We start from the raw sequence: 21,306 nt of genomic DNA, 5'->3' as shown, positions 1-21,306 counted from the left end.
TATGATTTGGTTAGTTTTGACATATGTTTTGTGAATATAGTCAATTATGGCTTATTTAATAAACCAGGACTAACCAAACTGTGCCAATCACAATTTGTAGATTCAGCCATTACATCATGCCAGAACCATACCAGATTCAAATTTTATGTAATGGAACTAGTTTTAAACACATTTGTATATTTTTCATAATAAAGCTAGGTGTTCATATTTTTCTTTGTTTACATGTGGTATTTTATTCTATAATTCGTTTTAGACATACTCAGGAGTATCTATCTCATCTAAGACTAATTATCTTGTTATAGGTGCCCTTTCATACGAAAGCAAGAAATTGTTCTTATAGAGCTCTACAATGTCCATACTTTTGCTTATGCTCATAGTCTGAAGGGTTGCTGCAATGATTATATTCACACTTTTGCTGTAAATCGTTTGGGATCTCATCTTGTGGCATTTAGTCCTATTCCAAATACTGGTACTACTGAGATAGTATCATGGAACTTGGAGTCTGAAGACCACAAACACTTGGCTAAATTTCCTTCAGTCCTTGTCGATGGTAAGTATTTTTTCTATGAATTTCAAACATTTTTGTAGAAAAAGTGTGTAATAATAATCCAGAAGTAAGAGGCTTTCCCCATTCAGTAAGTAAACAAGAATATCAAAATATAGAGATGCCTGCTCCTTCCCATTCAATCCTGCATTTGTTTTCAGAAATTGACTAACATGGATAGAGAGCTACAAAAAATCTACAAGTCAGTAAAAAAAAAGTATGGCCAGCATAAAGCCATTATGAACTTTAGGAATAAGACACCTGTAATGCTCACAGCTGACAAAACTTGATCATTTTTCAGAATATAAATAGACTTCAAGAGTATCAGAACTGGCTTTCTCCAGAGACTGCTAGTGCTAGTTTTAAATCCAAGTCTAGCACTTCTTCAAAAAATACTGAACACATAAATAAAAGAGCTAGTACTCTTTGAAAAGAGCATTAACCCTACATGTTTAAGGAGGGAGTGCCCAATACTTGAAGGGTAGAGGGCAAATCCATATCAGCCTCAAGAAGCCAATAGGAGTTGATCTGACCAAAGGTCCTGACATTAAATATTAAATATTCAATGAGCCACAGCAGATGGTTCATATGACAAGACTTCTTTTAACAGAAGACCAAAACCCCTACTAGAATAATTATAAGCAAATCTAGGTTGCTTCACCAATGGCCTAGGGATAATGCAATGGCATTCATGAGGAAATGTTCTTTAAAATGGTTATCAGGACATCTTTATGCCAAGGTTTGTAGAATGTTAAGATAAGCTCTACAGTCCATTCTCATCAGATGCCATTTTTAATGGATAGTATCTTAAAGGTCCTTAGGAGAGTTTAAAAAGTGAAAATATCATTAAAATGTAGCAAAAGAATAGTCAGTGGGAACATGGGCAGCAGTGCTTTATACAAACAAACAAAATCATTTATAATTTAAATTAGATGTATTGAATTAAATGTATTGTCTTCATTATTATCCTCTCGACTTTTTCAGTTTTGCCTACTATGGTTCACCATGCAGTTACCAATGTTACTGAAAGATCTAGTAATAGATTACAAATAATCTAGTTAGTTCCATAGCTAGAGAATATATTGCTCAAGTGATAGATGAAATTCGGCATTTCCTTTATTTGTATTGTTTTATACATTTCACTTTTTTTCTTACTATGCTACTAATATCTTTTTCTTCCAAATATATCCATTCTTTTCATAGCCTTGTGTTTTTTAAAAAAACTTCAGCAGAATTCTTAAAAATGTCTGTGTGCCTACATTGCACATGCAAGAATAGCCAACAATCTAAATTTTGCCCAATCATTGCCACAATATGAATTTTATATATATATAAACACACCCACACACACAGAGTTTTGGATAATTTTCCTCAATAAATAAATGAATAAATTTATTTAGCTTAGGATTTATGCAGATCACATTTTAGATCATATTTATATAGAAATACTGAAAATTAAAAGGTCAGGAACACTTCTATTACCAAAGCACTGCCCCTCCAGACCTTGCCAGATACCCTCAATTTTATGGTCTGGGACAAAGTTATTCTAAATGCCAACTCTTAGCCTTTTTAATGGTATTTTCACGAATATCTTCCCTAGACCAACTCCAGTTTTAAATGATATTTTTAAATGATCACACAAGCATTAATGAATGTTGAGATTTATTGAACAATGGCCAAAATGATCTTTTCTAATTATCATAATTCATGTATCTGTAGGTATATGCTCTGACCTTCGATATTGTTTAGCATTCTGTGATGGAGATAATTACCTTCGATCCTGGAACTTGGCTTCCAAAATCAATGACCAGTCTTTGACTGTCACTGCAAGCAACACAAAGAAAACAAATGGTATTCAGGATATTGTGACAATGAAAAACTATCCCAGGTAACCAAAATAGGCAGGAGGGAAGTTTATGTTAGAAGTAAATTATGTGTACCACTTTGAGACCCGGAATATATTTTTCACCAATTCTAAAGGCAGGACAGAAGATTGAAACAGCCTGTTCCCAAAGTAACAGTTCTATTTTGCTTGTATTTACTGTATAAGCAAAACAAGATTGTGGAAAAACCAAAGGCTACAAAAGTTTCTGTAGGACTGAGAAAAAAATTAGAAATTGGACCTCCACAATATTTATGCATTTATACTCATTGCCTCATTTATTCAATATTTATGCATTAATATACATTGCCTTATTTATTTATTTATTTATTTATAAAATGTATAGGTCATCCAACTTACTTCAACATAACCCCTATTACTGGAGGACTAAGTAGTTTTATATTTAATTATGGTAATTTTATTTTATGCTGTGCTAAACAAGCCTGGAATAACAGCTCAAGGCTCTTAATGGGAACCTGTGAAATAGATACGCACAGAATTAAAAACATTGGAAGCATTTGACAAAATGCCTTTGCATATCAGAATTGAAGATAAGTATGGCATTACAGGCCAGGCATTGTATTTCAGGATTAGATGCTCATACTTCTGATTACATTCCTGGCAGTTGTCACAAAAAATAGAATAAATCTGAACCAAATTAATCTTCTGCCACATCATCCTTTTTGTAGAACATATACCTTAGAGTTTACTGCATTGAAGCAACAACTTACATATAGAAATATCTTTTCATTTTAACATTCAGTTTACCTGAACAGAACACCAGTTTTTCTCAAATAATGTAACTTTAATCTACATCATCTTGATTCAGTAACAAAGATACATTGGATGTTGGAGGGTTTGTTTGTTTGTTTTTTGCTTGATTTGCTGTTCATCAGATGAGTGGTTTTGAATTCATAACTGCCTTCCTTGCCATCCACTATCACACAGATCTTTAGTTGTGGGGCCAAAATGAGGGGAAATCCCCAAGTAAGCTCTTGAACTCTTGGAGGAAAGTTGGGACATAAATGCAGCGCACAGTTCATGATAAAGGAAGCAAGTGGGCATATAGCTGATCACTCAGTTGTACATATTGCAATTCTTAATCCTAATTCCATAGCTCAAAACAACCAACTATCCTACTTCCACATAAAATCATGTTTGTTTTTTTATTTTACTGCAGTAAAATATAATGATAAGGAATAGTGTTTCACAAGCAAATATATGGCAAATTACAAGAAACTTTTTTCTTGCCATTTTTTCAACAACAGAGAAATAACAATGTTTTGACATTTTTGCAATATAATAATAACAAGATTATTTATATCTATCTTTCCAAAGGTATGCTGTGTGCCGAAACACAAGTCCGGGAGTCATAGCAGTATGGAATATTTTAAAATCCAAGTGTAAACATAATGCTGTGCGGGTGGAAAGAGGGCTGGTAGAGAACACAGATGTTGTACTGGCGAGAGACATGAAACTTTATATACTTACAGGCAAGGGAATAGCCTCCTTTGCAGATCCTCCAAGATCAATTTTCCAGGTACCAAACACATTTTTTCCTTTATAAATACTGATTCTTTGCTTTTCAGCTGATTTCACAAATGGTGAATTTATTGAGAAAAAGTGGAGTCTGATAAGAAAATGATTTTGTAGTGAATGAGGAAAACCTTATCCAAACTGTAGAGAAATAAAAATATTAAAGGGTTTAAATATCTTTGAAGGAATTAATGAATTTAAGTCTAAATTTGTCAGTTAAATCTAGAAAATATGGGTAATCATCTATTCCTGAATAATTGAGTGCCAGAAAGTTATTTTATAGAGAAAAATAGTGGATAGAAGTACACAAAAATGGTAGATATATGTGTGGAATTAGGGATTGTCTAATTGTTAATATATGTGTGGCAGGAGGTATTGTCAGGGTGGGCCTAAGACCACCTAGTATGAGAAAACCAGGAACATTTAGGGTTCCTAGATGTACATGTATTACAACTTAGCAGGTCTTTCTCTACACCAAGCAGAAATAATTTTTTATGCAATTCCAGACACTGTTAGTTTATGATCTCCTGAAAAAGAAGTACATAAAGAAGCAGAGTGGGCTTTACATAATTCCTTGTCCAAATAATGAATACAAGATGCTAGAAGGAGGCCTTCTACTTGGTCTTTCTGAGAACAGGTAACATCTTGCAGCTATTGAAAAAGCACATATTTATATTACAGGTAGTCCTTATTTAGTGACCCCAACTGGGACCAGCAACTGAGTCATTAAGCAAAGCAGTCACTAAGTGAAATTGCAATTGTGCTTATGATCGGGCGAGAAACTGCTTAACGTGGAAAGAAATTGCATTATTTACACCATCTATCACTATTACCAGTTTAGAATAGTTTTAAGTTTCAAACCTTAACCAATTAATCTTTTTAGAAAATTGTACTTTATTTGTGAATTGTAAAATCAGTGGAGTCAGTATAACATTGCAAAATCAGAAAGCTCAAGTCTGTTTTGAGACTGAAAATAAAAAAAATCAACATGAAGTGGCAATTCTTGTGATAACATTTGAATTAATTTTAGCAGATAAATTTAGCAGAAATTTGTAAACTCAAGCATTCTTTTACCTTTCAACATACATTTTAGATTAAATTTATCTCCTATGCTTTATTACAAATTAAATGTTTACTGTATATTAATAGAATTTCTAATAAAAAATAGTACATTTTTGGTTGTTTTGTCTGATTCCTATTGTATTTTCAGAGACCATTTTGTTACTTGGAACTTGGAGACAGGACTTATTAAGGATCGATTAAGACCAGAATACAAAGAAAATTTTGTCTTGCAATGTACTCAACCCACTACCCATTCCTCATCCAAAGAAAACATGAAGAGACCTAAAGGAGTTTTGTATAAAGAAAAAACAGGTTTCAAATATTTAATTCTACTGAAAGTCTAAATTGTCAAAGCTAATTCTATGCAGTAATCAGTAACAATTGAAACATAAAACCATTCCTTGGTAAATTGGAGAAACCACAGAAAACCCATGACGTCAGGTTTATTATTTTTGGCTTTGCATTGTGGCCTGCATTTTGTTTGAAAGTTCACAAGACTGCATGATTGTTCCATTTTATCTTCTGAATAATAATAACTTTCAGTTTTGTTGAAACAGAATGACTTGTTAAACTCTATGATTCATCTGGAGATTTGAACCTTGGTGTTTCTGATCCAAATTCAGTGCTTTACCTTTAACACTTTACAGCAGGTTTTGGTGGCTAGCTGAGTGAGTACTGAAGCTGGGGGTGGCACTGAGACTTTGAGATGCTTGGCAGTGCATCTTTTGGGGCACTGGTGAATTTATCACTTTTTAAAAACTGCTGATATGCCACTCAATATTGCTTGTCAGGCTACATGCTTTATAGACATTCTTAATTTTTAATACATAGTTAACATAACTTATTTAAAATAACCTATATTTTGAAGTTTCCACAACATTAGCTTATTCTTGGCCTGTGTGATCCATTTAACAATCATTTATATATACAGCTAAAATGCAGAATGAGTATAATTTCATTTTATTAAACTGATAGTTTCTTGAGAACATTGCAAGCATTTGAAGTAATATTACAGGTAGGCAGAGAGCAGAGAAAAAGTAAAATAAATTAGTTCTGAAATACCTAATTTAATTGAAATATCTATCAATCTTCAAAGAATCTATTTTTTTTTAATTTTTAAATTACTGGTTACTTTTAGAACTGTTGCTTGAATTTTGCCTTAATTCAGTTGTCCCCAAAGATTAATTCATGTTTAGGTATTTACTCCCACTCCACTCCCCCCTATGCCTAAGGAAATCAATCAATTTGGTTACTGACCAGCAAAACAAATATTTTTGGGGGGGAAAGGGACACTGGATATCAATGCACCCTATACGGAAAAAAAATTTTCTAAACTGAAAAAAACTATAAAAACACAAAATACAAGTAAAATTATAAGTTTATGAATTTGGGTCATAAAATTAATATAATAAGCCATTATGCAATTTGTATAAGACTTGTTTAAGAATTTAGAATAATAAAATTACTAATCCAAAATATAGAACCATTATAATTATAATCGTACCAGATTTGAAATGAATACCTAACACTAGCCATCATTACAAAGAATGTTCTTCCTGCGTTAACTCACAAAATTCAGACTGCCCCAGGAGCTGCTGATACTGTTCTATAGGGGAATGACTGAGTCTGTCATTTGTACTTCTATAATTATCTGGTTTAGTACAACAACCAAACAGGACAGATATAGACTTCAGTGGATAGTTGAAAGAAAGAAAGAACAATTGCAACCAGGCTGCCTTCCACTGAGGACCTGTATATTGCATGGGTCAGGAGGGCTGAGAAAATATCTACAGACTCCTCATATCCTGGACATACACTGTTAAACAATTAGGTCCAGGCAGTTTTTTCCCTCATGCCATCATTCTGCTGAACACCTACTTACCACAGTACTGTCTTATATTTATTTAACCATCTAGAATGGTTGTAAGCTTTATCCTTCTCATCTTTTCTACTACCTTCTTCTACTGGCATCTTATGATTATATTACTTTATTGTTTGTATGTACAGACAGTTTATGCACCGGAGACAAATTTCTTGTGTGTCCAATCACATTTGGCCAATATTCTATTCTGTTCTGTTGTTATTCTCTCCTCTCCTCTCCATTATTTTATTCTTATTATTCTATTCTAATGCAAAAACACCAGCTTCCTTGCTGTATAGCAACTACCCCAGACTCTGTTACCTGTTTCAGGGCACTAAAACCCACTAGCCTCCCTCCTAGGTGACAAAGCCTAACAAAATGTATACACTTTGTGGCTGCCATTGAACACTGCCAGAATAATAAAAATATTCTTTATCATTGGTTCAGTTAAGGCAATATAAGGCTACCTCACTCATGGGCTAGGAACAAGATAAAAACAAATTAAGGGGACATCTATTTGACTTACGGGGCATTTGAAGCCAATAGCTCTTTATTATTATTCTATTCTTATTCTATTCTAATGCTAAAACACCAGCCTCCTTGCTGAATAGCAACTACTCTACCTAAGCTACCTGACTCCATTTCTGTGTTGGCAGTGGAATCCCCCAGATTCATGGTTTTGGGGGACTTCTTTCTCTAGGAAAGAGGTATGAGGGAGCATGTCAAAAATGCCAGTTTTTGACAAAAATGACATAAATCGATCAAATTACTTTGGGACGCTGCAAATAGCCATAAATTCAGGTCATTTGCTGAATGGCTGAAATGTGGTCATGTGACCATCGGTGGGTTAACCATCAGAAATTTAGTATTGGGTCGTAAGTACATTTTGGGAAGTCCATTGTAATTCTGAATGGTTGCTAAGTAACCAAATGTAAGTTTAGGACTCTCTGTATTCACTATCTCTGCTTTGGGTTTTTACATTTTTAGTTTTAATAATCTCTATTTTAATGCTGATTTTTCTATTTTTAAATGTCTGTTTTTATCTATGTATTCTTTTTCAAAAAATACATTTTTCTGACTATTGTACACCACTCAGTGTCACTACTCATGACATGGGTAGCTATATAAAATTGAAAAATAATTAAATATTAATATTACATCTAGAAAAATGTAGTAAGGTAATGCATAAGAAAGAAAAATATGTGAGTAGTGATCATGGTTTCAAATCTAAAAGTTAGACTTCATCTATAGTGACTATATTGTTAAAATAGGTCTAGTAGCTAATAACTACAATAAGAGTCAATTGACAATAATGACATACTGTAATATATTGTTATGAAGTAGAATGAATAAATAGACAGCTCTATTCGAATTGTGGAACATATCTAGAAGGAAGAAAAATTATGTTGTATAAATCATGAAACAATATTTGGCTGTTATTTCTGAAGTAGAATCCAAATGATCTGATAGTAACAAATTGAGACAAGAAATCAGTGCAACCAGGGTATCTGATGCTGGATGGGAATACTAACTCCTGATGAGTGTCAGCACAGAGGCAGCAGTACAACAGAACATCATCTAGCATTTCGATTGCTCCTCCACTGTTCAAAAGGGATGTTCTTTCCCCTCAATGACTGCTTTTGGAAAGACATTGGATCAAGCCATAGACAGAGCCATTCTAAATTTAGGCGATGTTATGTACTGAGGCTTCTGGCTAAGTGAAGTGGTGTCTTGGAAGGGTGTTTCTGGGCAAGAGTTATAGATCTGATTGTTGCTCTAAGTCAATGGCATGTTGTTAAAGACTTGCATATTTGTAACCCATCAAGGTGATAGCTGTCCATGAGAAACCATAGGATTTAAACTTTTCATGTATTGTCTCACACCAGGGAGACTGGAAGCTGTCAATTATAATTAAAGTGGCCACTTGAGGAAGCTTTCTGATTTTGCTAGATCCAGAAATGATTTTTTGGTCCTCGGGAAGTCAATTTTATATAAGCATAAAGAGGTGCTTGAATCAGTTGAACTGTTTTTGGATATGCATTCTTGAGAAATGGGGGCTATTCCACATCCATAGCTCTTTACTCAATTGACTGACTGAGATGGTGGCAGGTATACCATGCCTGCATGGAAACAAAATTTTGTTGCATGGAAACAAAATTTTTAATATAAATTTGCAGGTCAGGCAGACAATTAGACTTTGCTTATTCAACATTCTCTCTTCCCTATAGCCACCAAAACCTACGCTGTTTAGTGCAAAGTAAATTCTTTATGTATCTCTGGCGTGTGACCTGCCAAGCCTGAATAGTTTGGTATCAGCTATCACAGGGCTGTCAAACTCAGCCCGCGGTCCAGATGCGTCACGTGATGGCCACGCCCCTGCCCAGTTTAGTGAAGGGGAAAAAAGTCCCAATACGTCATGTGACGCCGCTGTGACGATATGAGTTTGACACCCCTGAGCTGTAGCCTTATTACCATTCCATCTAAAAATGAGAATAATTGGTTTTACCAACCAAACTCAAATCCAAATCAAGCCCTCATAAATTTATTGAGATAATGCTAGGTCTATTTCTGATTTAGATCCAGATGTGCAACAAAGGAGCAATTACTATAACTGAGTGCTCTTTCACCAGTTTCAAAAAACAGTATGACAGAAGGGTTTCAAATTGCTGTAGTAATTGCCCTGCTTGTAAAACCAAAGAATCATATTTGGAAGGCTAAATTGAATTTAGTAGTAACCTTCTTCCATTTTCATATATAATAGAAACAGACACTCGTCTCACACACAAATTCAATAGCAGATAGATTTTAAAAATTGAGGAAACTTTTAAAATAATTATCAGCAGTAGATACAGTTCATGGAGAAAGCTGAAAATATCACTATGGATCTCGGCCTAATCATCCATTTATGGAAAGCAACATTAATCTTAAACCCCAACCCTGTTGACTTTTTGCAAAACTTTAAAATCCAGGCCTGGGATTCGGAATATATTAAGGGTCCCATTACTAGGTATTCTTATTAGTTGATTAATCATCATGGCTGCTGTTCGTATTTATTTCGTGGATGTTTTTATTGCTTTAATTTTTTATTGTTTTACAATTTTAGAATTGTAAGCTACCCAGTCAGTTGGTTGAGTTGAGAGGCTATAGAAATTTGTAAGCTATCTTATTGAAAAGCAAAACTAGAATTCAAATTTTGTTTTAATGCAGTAGCCCCCAATCTTTTGGGCATCAGAGACTGATGGTTTTTCCATGGATGTGGGGGGGCAGTGGTTTCATACACTGCCTGGATCCTGGACATACATGGATGGGGCTTCGCTCATTTCCGCAGTCTGGCTCTTGACTGGCTGCAGACTGGGGTATGGGGAGCCTTGATTTAATGGATACAATCATGTCTTTGCAGAAATCTGAAACTATTATATGTGGCAAAAAGTACTGGTACCCCACCTTTTCCCAAAGAATCCCAATTTGCTGCGAAATAAGTTGAAACTGACACTCACTATTCTTTATTCCACTAATATTTCATAGCATACCCGTTTGAGACAATAATGGCAGTCAAGCATTTTCTGTAGCTTTAAGTAAGACTTGTACATTTTTCAACTGGCAACTGCTCCAGTTGTCTCAGGTTTAATGGGTTTCTTCCTCCAACTTTATGTTTCAGGGGGAACTATAGTATTGGCTCCTTCTATAGGGGAAGGGTATTGTTTTGGCGCAGTAATGGTGCAGTGATTAGAATGCAGTATTGCAGGCTAACTCTGCATTCCGTTGCCAGGAATTTGATCCTGACTGGCTCAAGGTTGACTCAGCCTTCCATCCTTCCGAGGTTAGTACAATGAGGACCCAGATTGTTGGGGGCAATATGTTGATACTGTTAACTGCTTAGAGAATGCTGTAAAAACACTATGAAATGGTATATAAGTCTAAGTGCTATTGCTATTTATAACTTGCTATTGTCCTTTTTAGATTTTTTAAAATTTCTTCAGCCTAACCTACAATCTTTTTTCCTAGAAGTCTCCAAATACCAACCAAAGCCCAAGATTGCTTAATGTTTGACTCTGCTGAGACAAAATAGCTGTTAAAGTCCTTTAACACCACTATTAAGAATCACAAAAATTACATGAAATGGTATTTCATGTGTAATACCATTTTTTTTTTTTTTTTACATATGCCTTTCTCTTAGCATTATGGCATCCCTGGGAAAAGCGAAATGAAACCAATACTGGAAAGAAAAGGAAAAAAGAAAAGGCATTAAAACTGGAGGTAGAGATATTACAAAAACTAGCTAAAGAGAAAAACAATACTATTGATCAGTTCCTCCTGAGTGGAGATGAGAAGGTGAGTTATACTTACCAAATCACCATTTATACGTATTTGTACATACTTATTTAAATGTTAACATGCTTAATATCCTACATGTATTCTTTTGTTCTATAAATATATTAAAATATAACTCATTTGACATTGCAACTTTTCAAAAGTTAATTAATGCAGACTTTTCAATGCTGGTATCTTCCTGTTCTGTGTGGTACAGATGACAGCATGATGTCTTGCACATCATACCAAGGTGCCATTTATTATGTACCATATTTTTTGGTCTATAAGACACACCAGTATATAAGACACATCAAGATTTCAAAGAGGTAAGTAAGAAAAAAAAGGTTTTTGCCCTCCTCGGCCCCAAGGAGCACTCTGCAGTCTCCCAAATCCTCTGCGTGCTACGTTTTTCGCAAAAATGGGGGTGTTTTTGCCCTCCCCTAGCCCCCAGGACAGGGGTGAAATGCTACTGGTTCGCTCCAGTTTGGGCGAACAGGTAGTGATAAAAACTACGGTTCAGGCGAACCGGTAGTAAAAAAATGCTTTAAAAAGTAAAAAAAAAGGTTCTGACGATCACAGCTGTGCTGCGTGATTGTCAGAACCATTTTTTAAAACATTTTTTTACTACCAGTTCGGACCAATAGGTAGTAAAAAATGCTTTAAAAGTATATATATATTTTTAAAAAGTTGGCCACGCCCACCCAGTCACATGACCCCCCCAAGCCACGCCCACAGAACCAGTAGCAAAAAATTTTAGATTTCACCACTGCCCCAGGAGCACTCTGCAGGCCTCCCAAACCCTCTGCGCTCCCTGTTTTTCACAAAAATGAGCCCGTTTTTGAAAAAAAATGGGGTGCACAGAAGTTTGGGAGGCCTGCAAAGTGCTCTTAGGGGCTGGGGGAGGGCAAAAATGCCCCCATTTTTCCCCAAAACACGGGCATTTGTGCCCTCCCCAGCCCCTAAGAGCACTCTGCAGGCCTTCCAAACCCTCTACGCACACTGTTTTTGTGAAAAACGGGCCCATTTTTTGCAAAAATGGGAAGAGTGGGGCTTCGGGAAGCCAAAAACGGCTGTATTCGGTGTATGACCCACCAACATTTCCACCCTCTTTTAGGAGGGAAAAAAGTGTGTCTTATACTCCAAAAAATACGCTATTTATTTTTTAATTTGTACTTTGCCTTTATGCTTAAACAAGCAAAGGCAAGTAACATTAAAAAATAAAGAATTAAAATAAAATAATAAAATTATTAACAGAACAGAAACGAACCATTGCACATTTTATAAATGCAAGTAAAGTGGGACCCAAATGTGTTTTTAGAATATAGGTAGTTCTTGGGTTATAACCATGTGCCCAATCACCATTTGAAGTTACAGCGGTGCTAAACGGGGGAAGTAGGGCCAGTTTTCAAAGTTGCAGCCATTGCAGCATTCCCAGTTATTATTATATGATCATTTGGATGCTTGGCAACCAGCATGAAATTATGACAATTGAGGCATCCTGCAGTCACGTGATTGCCATTTGTAAGCTTCCCTGCTAGCTTCCCATAAACAAAGTCAATGGGATAGTCGGCAGGAGGTTGCAAGTCCCCCAAGACTGCAAATTTTCTCCTGGGGACACCCAGAACACCCATGAGACATGAGAATGTCATACTTCAGAGCATTAGGCCTCTTGCCCATACACAATAGAATGCGCCTGTTATTCCTAGTACCCATCCATGGCTCCTGCCTGCTTGTACTCCATAGTCCCAACTTGCCTGCCTGTAGCTTGACCACTGGCCTGCTTGCCTATGATTGTTTCAAGGGCATAGCAAGTGCTTCTTCATACATCGTGGTCATGTGAGGTTCACATTTGATGGCAATGGGGATTGCTAGGATTACTGTTGCTAAGCGATGGTCACATAACATCATGCTTTATGACTGCATTGCTTAGTGATGAAAATTCCAGTCCCAATTACCGCAAACAAGGCAGTTTCAAAGATCCTTTAGTATAACAGTCTTAACTGCTACATTTTGCACCAATTGCAACTTCTGGATACTTTTCTGTGCAGCCCAACATAGAGCACAGTTGAATTTAGCTCGTTTTAAAATGGAACAATATAATATCCCACTCATTGTTGTAGCTATATAAATTTACTAAATATAAAAAAATAAAAATGTATTTTCATATAAGTTTTGCTGATATATAAAGGAACCCTGTGTGAATAGAGTACTGTGCAAAAATGCTAGGCAATTGTGCAAAAATACTGTAAATTAAGAATGCTTTTACAAATAAAAGTATTAATAGTTTATTTTTTATCAATTAACAAAATGGAAAGTAAATGAACAGAAGAGAAATCCAAGTCAAATCAATATTTGGTGTGACCACACTTTGCCTTTAAAATAACATCAATTCTTACACTTGCACAAACTCAGGGATTATGTAGGATTAGTTAGGTGTACAATTAACCAATTATACCAAGCAGATGCTAATGATCATCAATTTCATATGTAGGGTGAAAGTCATTAACTGAAACAGAAACAGCTGTGTAGGAGGCTCAAAACTGGGTGAGGAATAGCCAAACTCTGCTACTCAGGTGAGGTTGTGGAAGAGTTTCATGTCACAGATCATACACCCTGAGCACAAGAACAAGACAAAAGGCAGTTATACTGCATCTCCCAGGCAAAGATTTCGAAGCAGACTGGGGTTTCAGGATGTGCTGTTCAAGCTCTTTTGAAGAAGCACAAAGAAATAGCCAATGTTGAAGACTGTAGACACAGTGGTTGGCCAAGGAAACTTAATGTAGAGATGAAAAGATACATCATGCTTATTTCCCTTCAACATCTGAAGATGTCCAGCAGTGCCATCAGCACAGAACTGGCAGAAACCAGCGGGACCCAGGTACACCCATCTGCTGTTCAGAGAGATTTATTTTTATTTATTTATTTTTATTTTATTTTGAATTTATATACCGCACCTTCTCCCGAGGGACTCAGGGCAGTGTACAGCCAGATAAAAACATGCAATACAAACATTAAAAACAATTAAAAGGATATATATTAATTTGGCCCCAATTTAAGATAACAAACCAATGAAAAAATTAAAAATATGTTAAAAAATATGTTAAGCCAGCCCGGCTTGCTGAAAAAAGAAAGTTTTAAGGGCACGGCGGAAGGCACCAAGGTCTTGGATTCTCCTTATCTCTGGGGGCAGTTGATTCCAGAGGGTAGTTGCCCCCACAGAGAAGGCCCTCCTCCATTGTTTGGCTGATGGCACCCTGAGGAGGCCCTCTCTGTGGGAGCGCACAGGTCGGTGGGAGGTCATCGGTAGCAGCAGGCAGTCTCGAAGATAACTAGGTTCTATGCCATGGAGCGCTTTAAAGATGGTAACCAACACCTTGAAGCGCACCCAGAAGACCACTGGGAGCCAGTGCAGCTCACGCAGGAGTGGTGTTATGTGGGAACGCCAGGCGGCTCCCGTGATTACCCGTGCGGCCGCATTCTGGACCAGATCTGGCCAGAAGTGGTCTTCATAGAAAAATTGCAGCCAAAATGCCATACCTCTGATGTGGAAACAAGTACTGTATATGAATACTTAGTCTTAGAGCCTGGGGTGCAGCAAAATGGCAGTGATCTGGACTTGAGTCAGAATTTGAAATATCTGGTTATAGCAGTTTGCTCACCAAAGGGCTGGAGAGTGGTACAATAATGAGTGTCTGCTGGCAACAGTGAAGCATGGTGGCGCTTTCGTGCATTTGGGGCTGCATTTCTGCAAATGGAGTTGGAGTTTTGGTCAGGATCAAGTGTCCTCAATCCTGAGAAATTCAGGCAGATACTTATCCATCATGCCATATCATCAGAGAGGCTTGTGTTTGGTCGGAAATTTATTTTGCAACTGGAGAACGGCCTCAAACATACATCCAATGTCATTAAGAACTATCTTCAGCATAAAGAAGAAGTTATGGTTTGGCCCTCACAGATTCCTGATCTCAACATTGAGTCTGTCTGGGATTACATGAAGAGACAGAAGGATTTGAGGCAGCCTACATCCACAGAAGATGGTTAGTTCTCCATAGATGTTTAGAACAATCTTGAAACCTTGCTAAGTTTTTTCAAAAACTGTGTGCAAATGTACCTAGAACAACTTATTCTGTTTTGTACGCAAAGAGTAGTCACATCAAATATCGATTTGATTTGGAATTCTCTTCTGTTCATTTACTTTCCATTTTGGTAACTGATTAAAAAAAAACTATTAACATCTCTATTTCTAAAAGAATTCTTAATTTACAGCATTTTTGCACAACTGCCTAGTACTTTTGCACAATACTTATATTGTTGAAGTTTAGTGCTTCTATAATTTATTTCATAAACAAAGTAATCAAACATGTCCTATTACACTGTGAAAAATAATTGCTCCCTACTTCTTGTCTTTTCCCTCTAAAAAGTAGCAAGGCCAAAACCTTTGCAGAGGGGAACCATGTTGCTTAATTTATTTTTGCCAGATGTTAAATATGTTTGTTTTAAAAATAACTGCCTTTCTCTTTTCACAGATAGCTGTGTGTTCCTACTATGCACATCATCTATCAGTGTTCAGCTTGGAAACCATGTCCTATCGCCACACACTTGAGAGCAAAGAATCAATGCTTTTTTTATATAATGCTACCTTAACATATACTGGGCATTATCTAGTGCTTTCCAATTACAATGAGGAGGAAAAAATCAGCTATGTAACACTATGGAATTTAATCACAGGAAAGGTATAATTTCTGCAATACTTGGGCAACAACAAAATTTTGTGGTAGCTTGGTTTCCAAATCAAACAATGATAAACAATCTAAGGTCTCTGCAAACAGTTTGTGAACTAACACGATTTATCATTTCCTTTCACGTTTCCATTAGTTTAAAATTATTCCTAATTTTGGAATGTTTGAATTGGGTTATTCTATCATCAAACTATTCCTTCTATAATCCAAATTATCCAGATCTACTACATCTTTTTAGCATAGAGTTGCAAGAATGTCCAAAAACATCTTTTTTATATGTTCAAGAATAGGAGGTAAATATTTCAAGTCTTTATTTTGCATTTTGAGGCACATGGAAGGGGTAAAATAGGTAGCATAGTCTTAATGTTGCAGATGAGTTATCTTTTATTCCTTAAAAATCTCACTTCCTTCCCAAGAGGGTCCTGGCCCTGCCCAGTTTTGAAGTGTGGCTCTTGACATTTGGGCATTTTACTTCAGCCATTATTCCTTCATTCCTTGCCTTTCCACAATACAGCCAAGTTCTGAAAGAATAAGGATGAACAGGAAAACATTACCTGCAGTTATACACCTGCAAACTGATGTATCTATAGTGTGCATGAAAAGTTACCCATAACCAATGTACTCAATTTATTTTTCTCCGTTATAAAAATACAGGTTAGAAAAAGATTAAAAAACGAGCCTAATGTCTGCTGTACAGCCATTTCTGCAGATGGCAGTAGGATCATTTTTGGAGTGATGGTGGATAACCTGTAAGTAAATACTAAAATTTATAGTTATTACTAGAAAGAATTGTGGCGTGCCCAATACATTTCTTGGTTGCATTCCACAAAGATACTGAAGCAAGATGAGAATACAGGTAGTCCTCAACTTACAGTCACAAAATTTATATTGTTAAGTGAGAAATTTGTTGTGAATTTTGCCGCATTTTACAATTTTCCTTGCCACATTTGTGAAGTGAATCACTGCAGTTCCTAAAGGTCACAAAAAGGGATCACATGACTCCAGGATACTACAACCATCATAAATATGAGTCAGTTGTCAAGCTTCTGAATGTAAATCACATGACTATGGGGATGCTGCAATGGTCGTGTGTGTGAAAAATAGTCATAAGTCACTTTTTTCAGTGCCACTGTAACTTCAAACGGTCACTAAATGAACTGTTGTAAGTCAAGAACTACCTGTACATATATATAGGTAGTCTTCAGTTTAGGACAATTGACCCCAAAATTTCTGTTGCCAAGTGAGACAGTTGTTAAGTGAGTTTTGCCCCATTCTACAATCTTTCTTGCAATAGTTGTTATTAGTAACACAACTGCTAAACGAATCTGACTTTCCCATCAACTTTACTTGTCAGAAGGTCATAAAAGAGGATCACATGCTCTCAAAACACTGCAACTGTCATAAATATGAACCAGTTGCCAAGCATCTGAATTTTGATCATGACACTGTGGAGATGCTGCAACAATTTTAAGTGTGAAATGTCATAAGTCACTTTTTTCAGTGTTGTAATGTTGAACGATCATTAAATGAATAGTTGTAAGTCAAGGACTACCTGTAGCTGGAGACATTTATGTGGAATATTAATATTATACAATATTTTATAACAATTCAAGAGAAAGTTGGATATTTTTATTACATACAGAAAATGTCAAAGATTGAAAAGATAAATGCAACTATTCTTTGAACCCATTTGGAAGATGTCTGGCTACAGTCTGCAAATACCACAGCTTTAAGCTTCTTAGTAATCAGTTAATAATACCTAGTGAGATATTTTTGCATTTAGATACAGATTCATAATAATCAGAAACAACTTGAGGTAGCTTTGAGAGGTTATATATTCCAAATGCAACTTCTCTACCCACTAATGTAAAAGAAGTTGATGTATCACAGACCTCTTTTCAAACTTCCAGGAATGTTAAAAGCTATTAATTATTAAACTTAGCATACCACCAAAAATAATATAACCAGCACTAGATATTTTTATGTAAATGTGCAAAATGGATCCAACTATATAATTAAGATGTACTGCTTTTACAAAAAACAGAAGCTATTTAAATAGTCCAGTATAAATTCAGACAGTGGAGTGATTCGAAGTTTTGCCAAAGTTAATTATAGCAAAAGCACTTAGATTTATATACCACTTCATAGTGCTTTACCGCACTCAAAGTGGTTTCCAGAGTCAGTATATGGCACCCAACAATCTGGATCCTCTTTTTATCGACCTTGGAAGGATGAAAGGATGGGTCAATATCTAACAAAATATGATGCTATATACAAAATAATTATTAAACAAGTTGTTTCTCAGATTACAATGTGCTATTTTCTGATTTTCTGTTTAAAAAATAGTAGGTAAGGTTGAACTAAATGCTAAGTTTAATTATATCCATACTATTACCAATTCTAAATAATGTCCAAACTGATACATTTTTCCTTGTGGTTTATAGGATTAAGATTTGGGATCCATTTAAGCATAAACACAAATTAATGCAAGGTTATGAAGGTCTTGATATGACTGTGAATAGCAAATTGCACATATTAGATGGAACAAAAGCAATTCTACTTGCAGGTTTGTTCCTAATTTCTTTTGTAGGTTAAAAAAATGTGTTCCAAGATCTATATTCTTTTGATTTTTAATATTATAACCTGTTATTTATAACTACTGCACTTTTCGGAGTATAAGATGTACTCCCCCCCCCCTCCAAAAAAAAGAGGGTGGAAATATTGATGCATCTTATACACCAAATACAGCCATTTTTGGCCTCCTGAAACCCCGTCCAGCGCATCCAAAAACAGGCCCATTTTTCACAAAAATGGGACGCAAAGAGAGTTTGGGAGGCCTGCAGAATGCTCCTGGGGGCCAGGGAGGGCAAAAACAGGACTGGTGGGGGGTTCGAAAGGCCAAAAACAGGACACGCAGAGGGTTTGGGAGGCCTGCAGAAAGCATTTTATTCATTCAATGCTGAAAATTCTGGCACCACAAATAGAGATGCATGCAGTTCATAAACTGCAAGTTGTATGCCCCTATCCTCAATCATGGGTGTGGGGTTTTTTTCCTAAAATTTTGCTTAGATTACCATCATTAATAGAACATGCTTTATGGCTCAGCTTGCTGTTAAAATACAGCCCACTGTGGGTTATTAATAAATTCTAATCAATAAAATACTGTTTAGCACTATGTCTACAGTGGTTAAAGAAAGAAAAGATGATTCAGTGTACATGGTGCTGCATGTGTCAGCAACTCTTTAATTCAATTGATTTTTTCCTGAAAAAAAATTAAAGCTGTTTTAAGCCTAGGAAAGGTAACTGCAAATTGTGACACATAAGCCTTCCCATGTTTTCTGAATTATCCTCTTCCCCTTTGAATCCAGAGTGATACATCACCTCAGTATTCAGATGCAATTCAGACATTACACAATTTAATATCCATTAATTTTGACTATACAATGCAATACAGTGCTATTGTTTTGCAAAGTTTAATCCAAGCCAAACAGATTCCACAAGAACTTTGCATAACATTATATTCTCATAACAAAGAAGCATAAGCTTCAGTAAAAATGTTAGTGAATCGAATATAAAAACAGATTTAAAAAATACTTTTTGATACTTATGTGCCTATATATAAATTACAGTCACAAATCTTACTAACCAGGATACTTCTGAAGAATAAAAGTGGCAACTATAGCAGTACTAAAAAATAACCAAAAGTTCTTATTCTGTTATTAATTTCAAAATTTTATATTCTATTCTATTTACCACCAATAAATTATACCAAATGTGTTTTTAATCTTACTGCTATGGATTAACCAACAGAAGAGAGTTGTTATTAAAATGAAGGAAGTTTCCAAGCCAAACTAAATGTAGTAACATGCATTTGTCTCTCCCACTTTAGGTGAGGTCAGTTTCTGGGATTTGGAGAGTGGCACAGTTATATCCATCTTTACATTTGATAGCAAAATCTCTTGCATGACTGTTGCCTGTGACAAAAAGACAGTTCTTTTAGGCTTGAGCAACAGCTCTACTCTTACCACTTTGAAAATGATGAGCATAAACACTGCTGAAAATTCAGTAGGAAAAGATTTGTTTGGAGAAGACTCATCAAGCAGTGAAGAAGAACATGAAAATATTTAAAAGAGAATTTGAACAAAATAAAATCGAGCATAAACAAATGAAACTTGACATAGTTTAAAAATCATTTTTGTTTTAAAAGCAATTGCACATATCTAAAAGAAGACAATAAGCAATTTGCACATAACATAAAAAGACAATAAATACTAATTCTCCTACCTGTAAATTAATTCTCCCTTCTCCCCAATAATTATCTGCAAGTCTAAGGAGGAGAAAGATACAGCTGATAATGTAGAAAAGTAACTGAAGAAAATGAAACTTTGCTGCCACCAGCTTTGCCTTTCTCTTAGCCCCATACAGTATTGAAAAAAATTATGCAAGATGAGAACCTTTCAGTCTTTACTCCCCATGTAAAAAAGGAGTCAAGAAACTAAAGGAAAATCTCCAGACAGAAGAAACTCTTCACTGAAAGGAATGCAATGACCACTTTGACAAGTCATAAACATAAGAATTACTGAACTCAGCTGGAGTGAACAAAGAATAAGTTTGTACAAAGGCTTTAATCACCCCATTACCATTTTGCAGAGAAGGGAGAGTGGGGAAATGTCTCCATACATTAAGGATATATTCCACAATTTATATACCTGGATATTTTTTTTTTTGTGATGTTTCTCTAGGATTTGTTGGAGAAGTCTGTTTATTTTAATCTTCCAGCTTTTTGAGACATTTTAATTTTAGCCAAAGCATAGAAACAATGAGTAACAATTTAATTATGAAGTTATATTTAGAGAACATTTTATATATATAACAATAGCTGTTAGACCTGTTCACAGTGCTTTACAGCCCTAAGTGGTTTACAGAATCAGCATATTGCCCCTAACAATCTGGGTCCTCATTTTACCGACCTCTGAAGGATGGAAGGCTGAGTCAACCTTGAGCCTGGTGAGATTTGAACTGCCAAATTGCAGGCAGCCGGCAGTCAGCAGAAGTAGTCTGCAGCACTGCACTCTAACCCAGGGGTGTCAAACTCGATTTCACTGAGGGCTGCATCAGAGTTGTGTTTGACTAGTGGCCAGTTCAATGTCACTCGTGTTGTGGGGGCCTGTGGGGGCCCAAGCACTCTGCCATAGGCTCCTGAGCTCCGTTTTCGACTGTGACAGCCTCCCGCAATGCTCTGCCAGTGAAAACGGAACTTGGGAGGACCTGTGTGCAGCGCTCCCAAGCTCCGTTTTCGCTGGCAGAGGCACTGCAGGCCAGTCCTTCACTGTTTCCAGGGCGGCTCTACAGGCCAGATCTAAGCACTCCA

The 21,306-nt window shown here is 36.0% G+C and overlaps 1 protein-coding gene across 1 annotated transcript; it reads left to right on the top strand.

The window, feature by feature from the left end:
* The first annotated feature begins 482 nt into the window (after positions 1 to 482).
* LOC139320713 (uncharacterized) lies at positions 483 to 20,082 on the top strand. The gene is made up of 10 exons (XM_070949147.1): positions 483 to 550; positions 2,264 to 2,432; positions 3,765 to 3,966; positions 4,469 to 4,599; positions 5,173 to 5,336; positions 11,063 to 11,217; positions 15,723 to 15,929; positions 16,590 to 16,684; positions 18,380 to 18,501; positions 19,825 to 20,082. Exons 2-10 carry the CDS (start codon positions 2,416 to 2,418, stop codon positions 20,061 to 20,063), a joined length of 1,332 nt encoding a protein of 443 aa, XP_070805248.1. The 5' UTR covers positions 483 to 550; positions 2,264 to 2,415; the 3' UTR covers positions 20,064 to 20,082.
* The last annotated feature ends 1,224 nt before the right edge of the window (positions 20,083 to 21,306 follow it).

Source organism: Pituophis catenifer, unplaced genomic scaffold, assembly GCF_029215685.1.
Source record: "Pituophis catenifer annectens isolate HBS135680 unplaced genomic scaffold, rPitCat1.0.hap2 SCAF_8, whole genome shotgun sequence".
Classification (NCBI taxonomy): domain Eukaryota; kingdom Metazoa; phylum Chordata; class Lepidosauria; order Squamata; family Colubridae; genus Pituophis; species Pituophis catenifer.
This window is presented reverse-complemented; position numbering and strand designations above follow the sequence as displayed.

Bases quoted from the DNA above. Each gene is read 5' to 3' on its own strand.
- LOC139320713 (XM_070949147.1), top strand. The intron at 5,337-11,062 runs GTTTCAAATATT...CCTTTCTCTTAG, and splicing joins TTTGTATAAAGAAAAAACAG to CATTATGGCATCCCTGGGAA. The intron at 11,218-15,722 runs GTGAGTTATACT...CTCTTTTCACAG, and splicing joins TCCTGAGTGGAGATGAGAAG to ATAGCTGTGTGTTCCTACTA.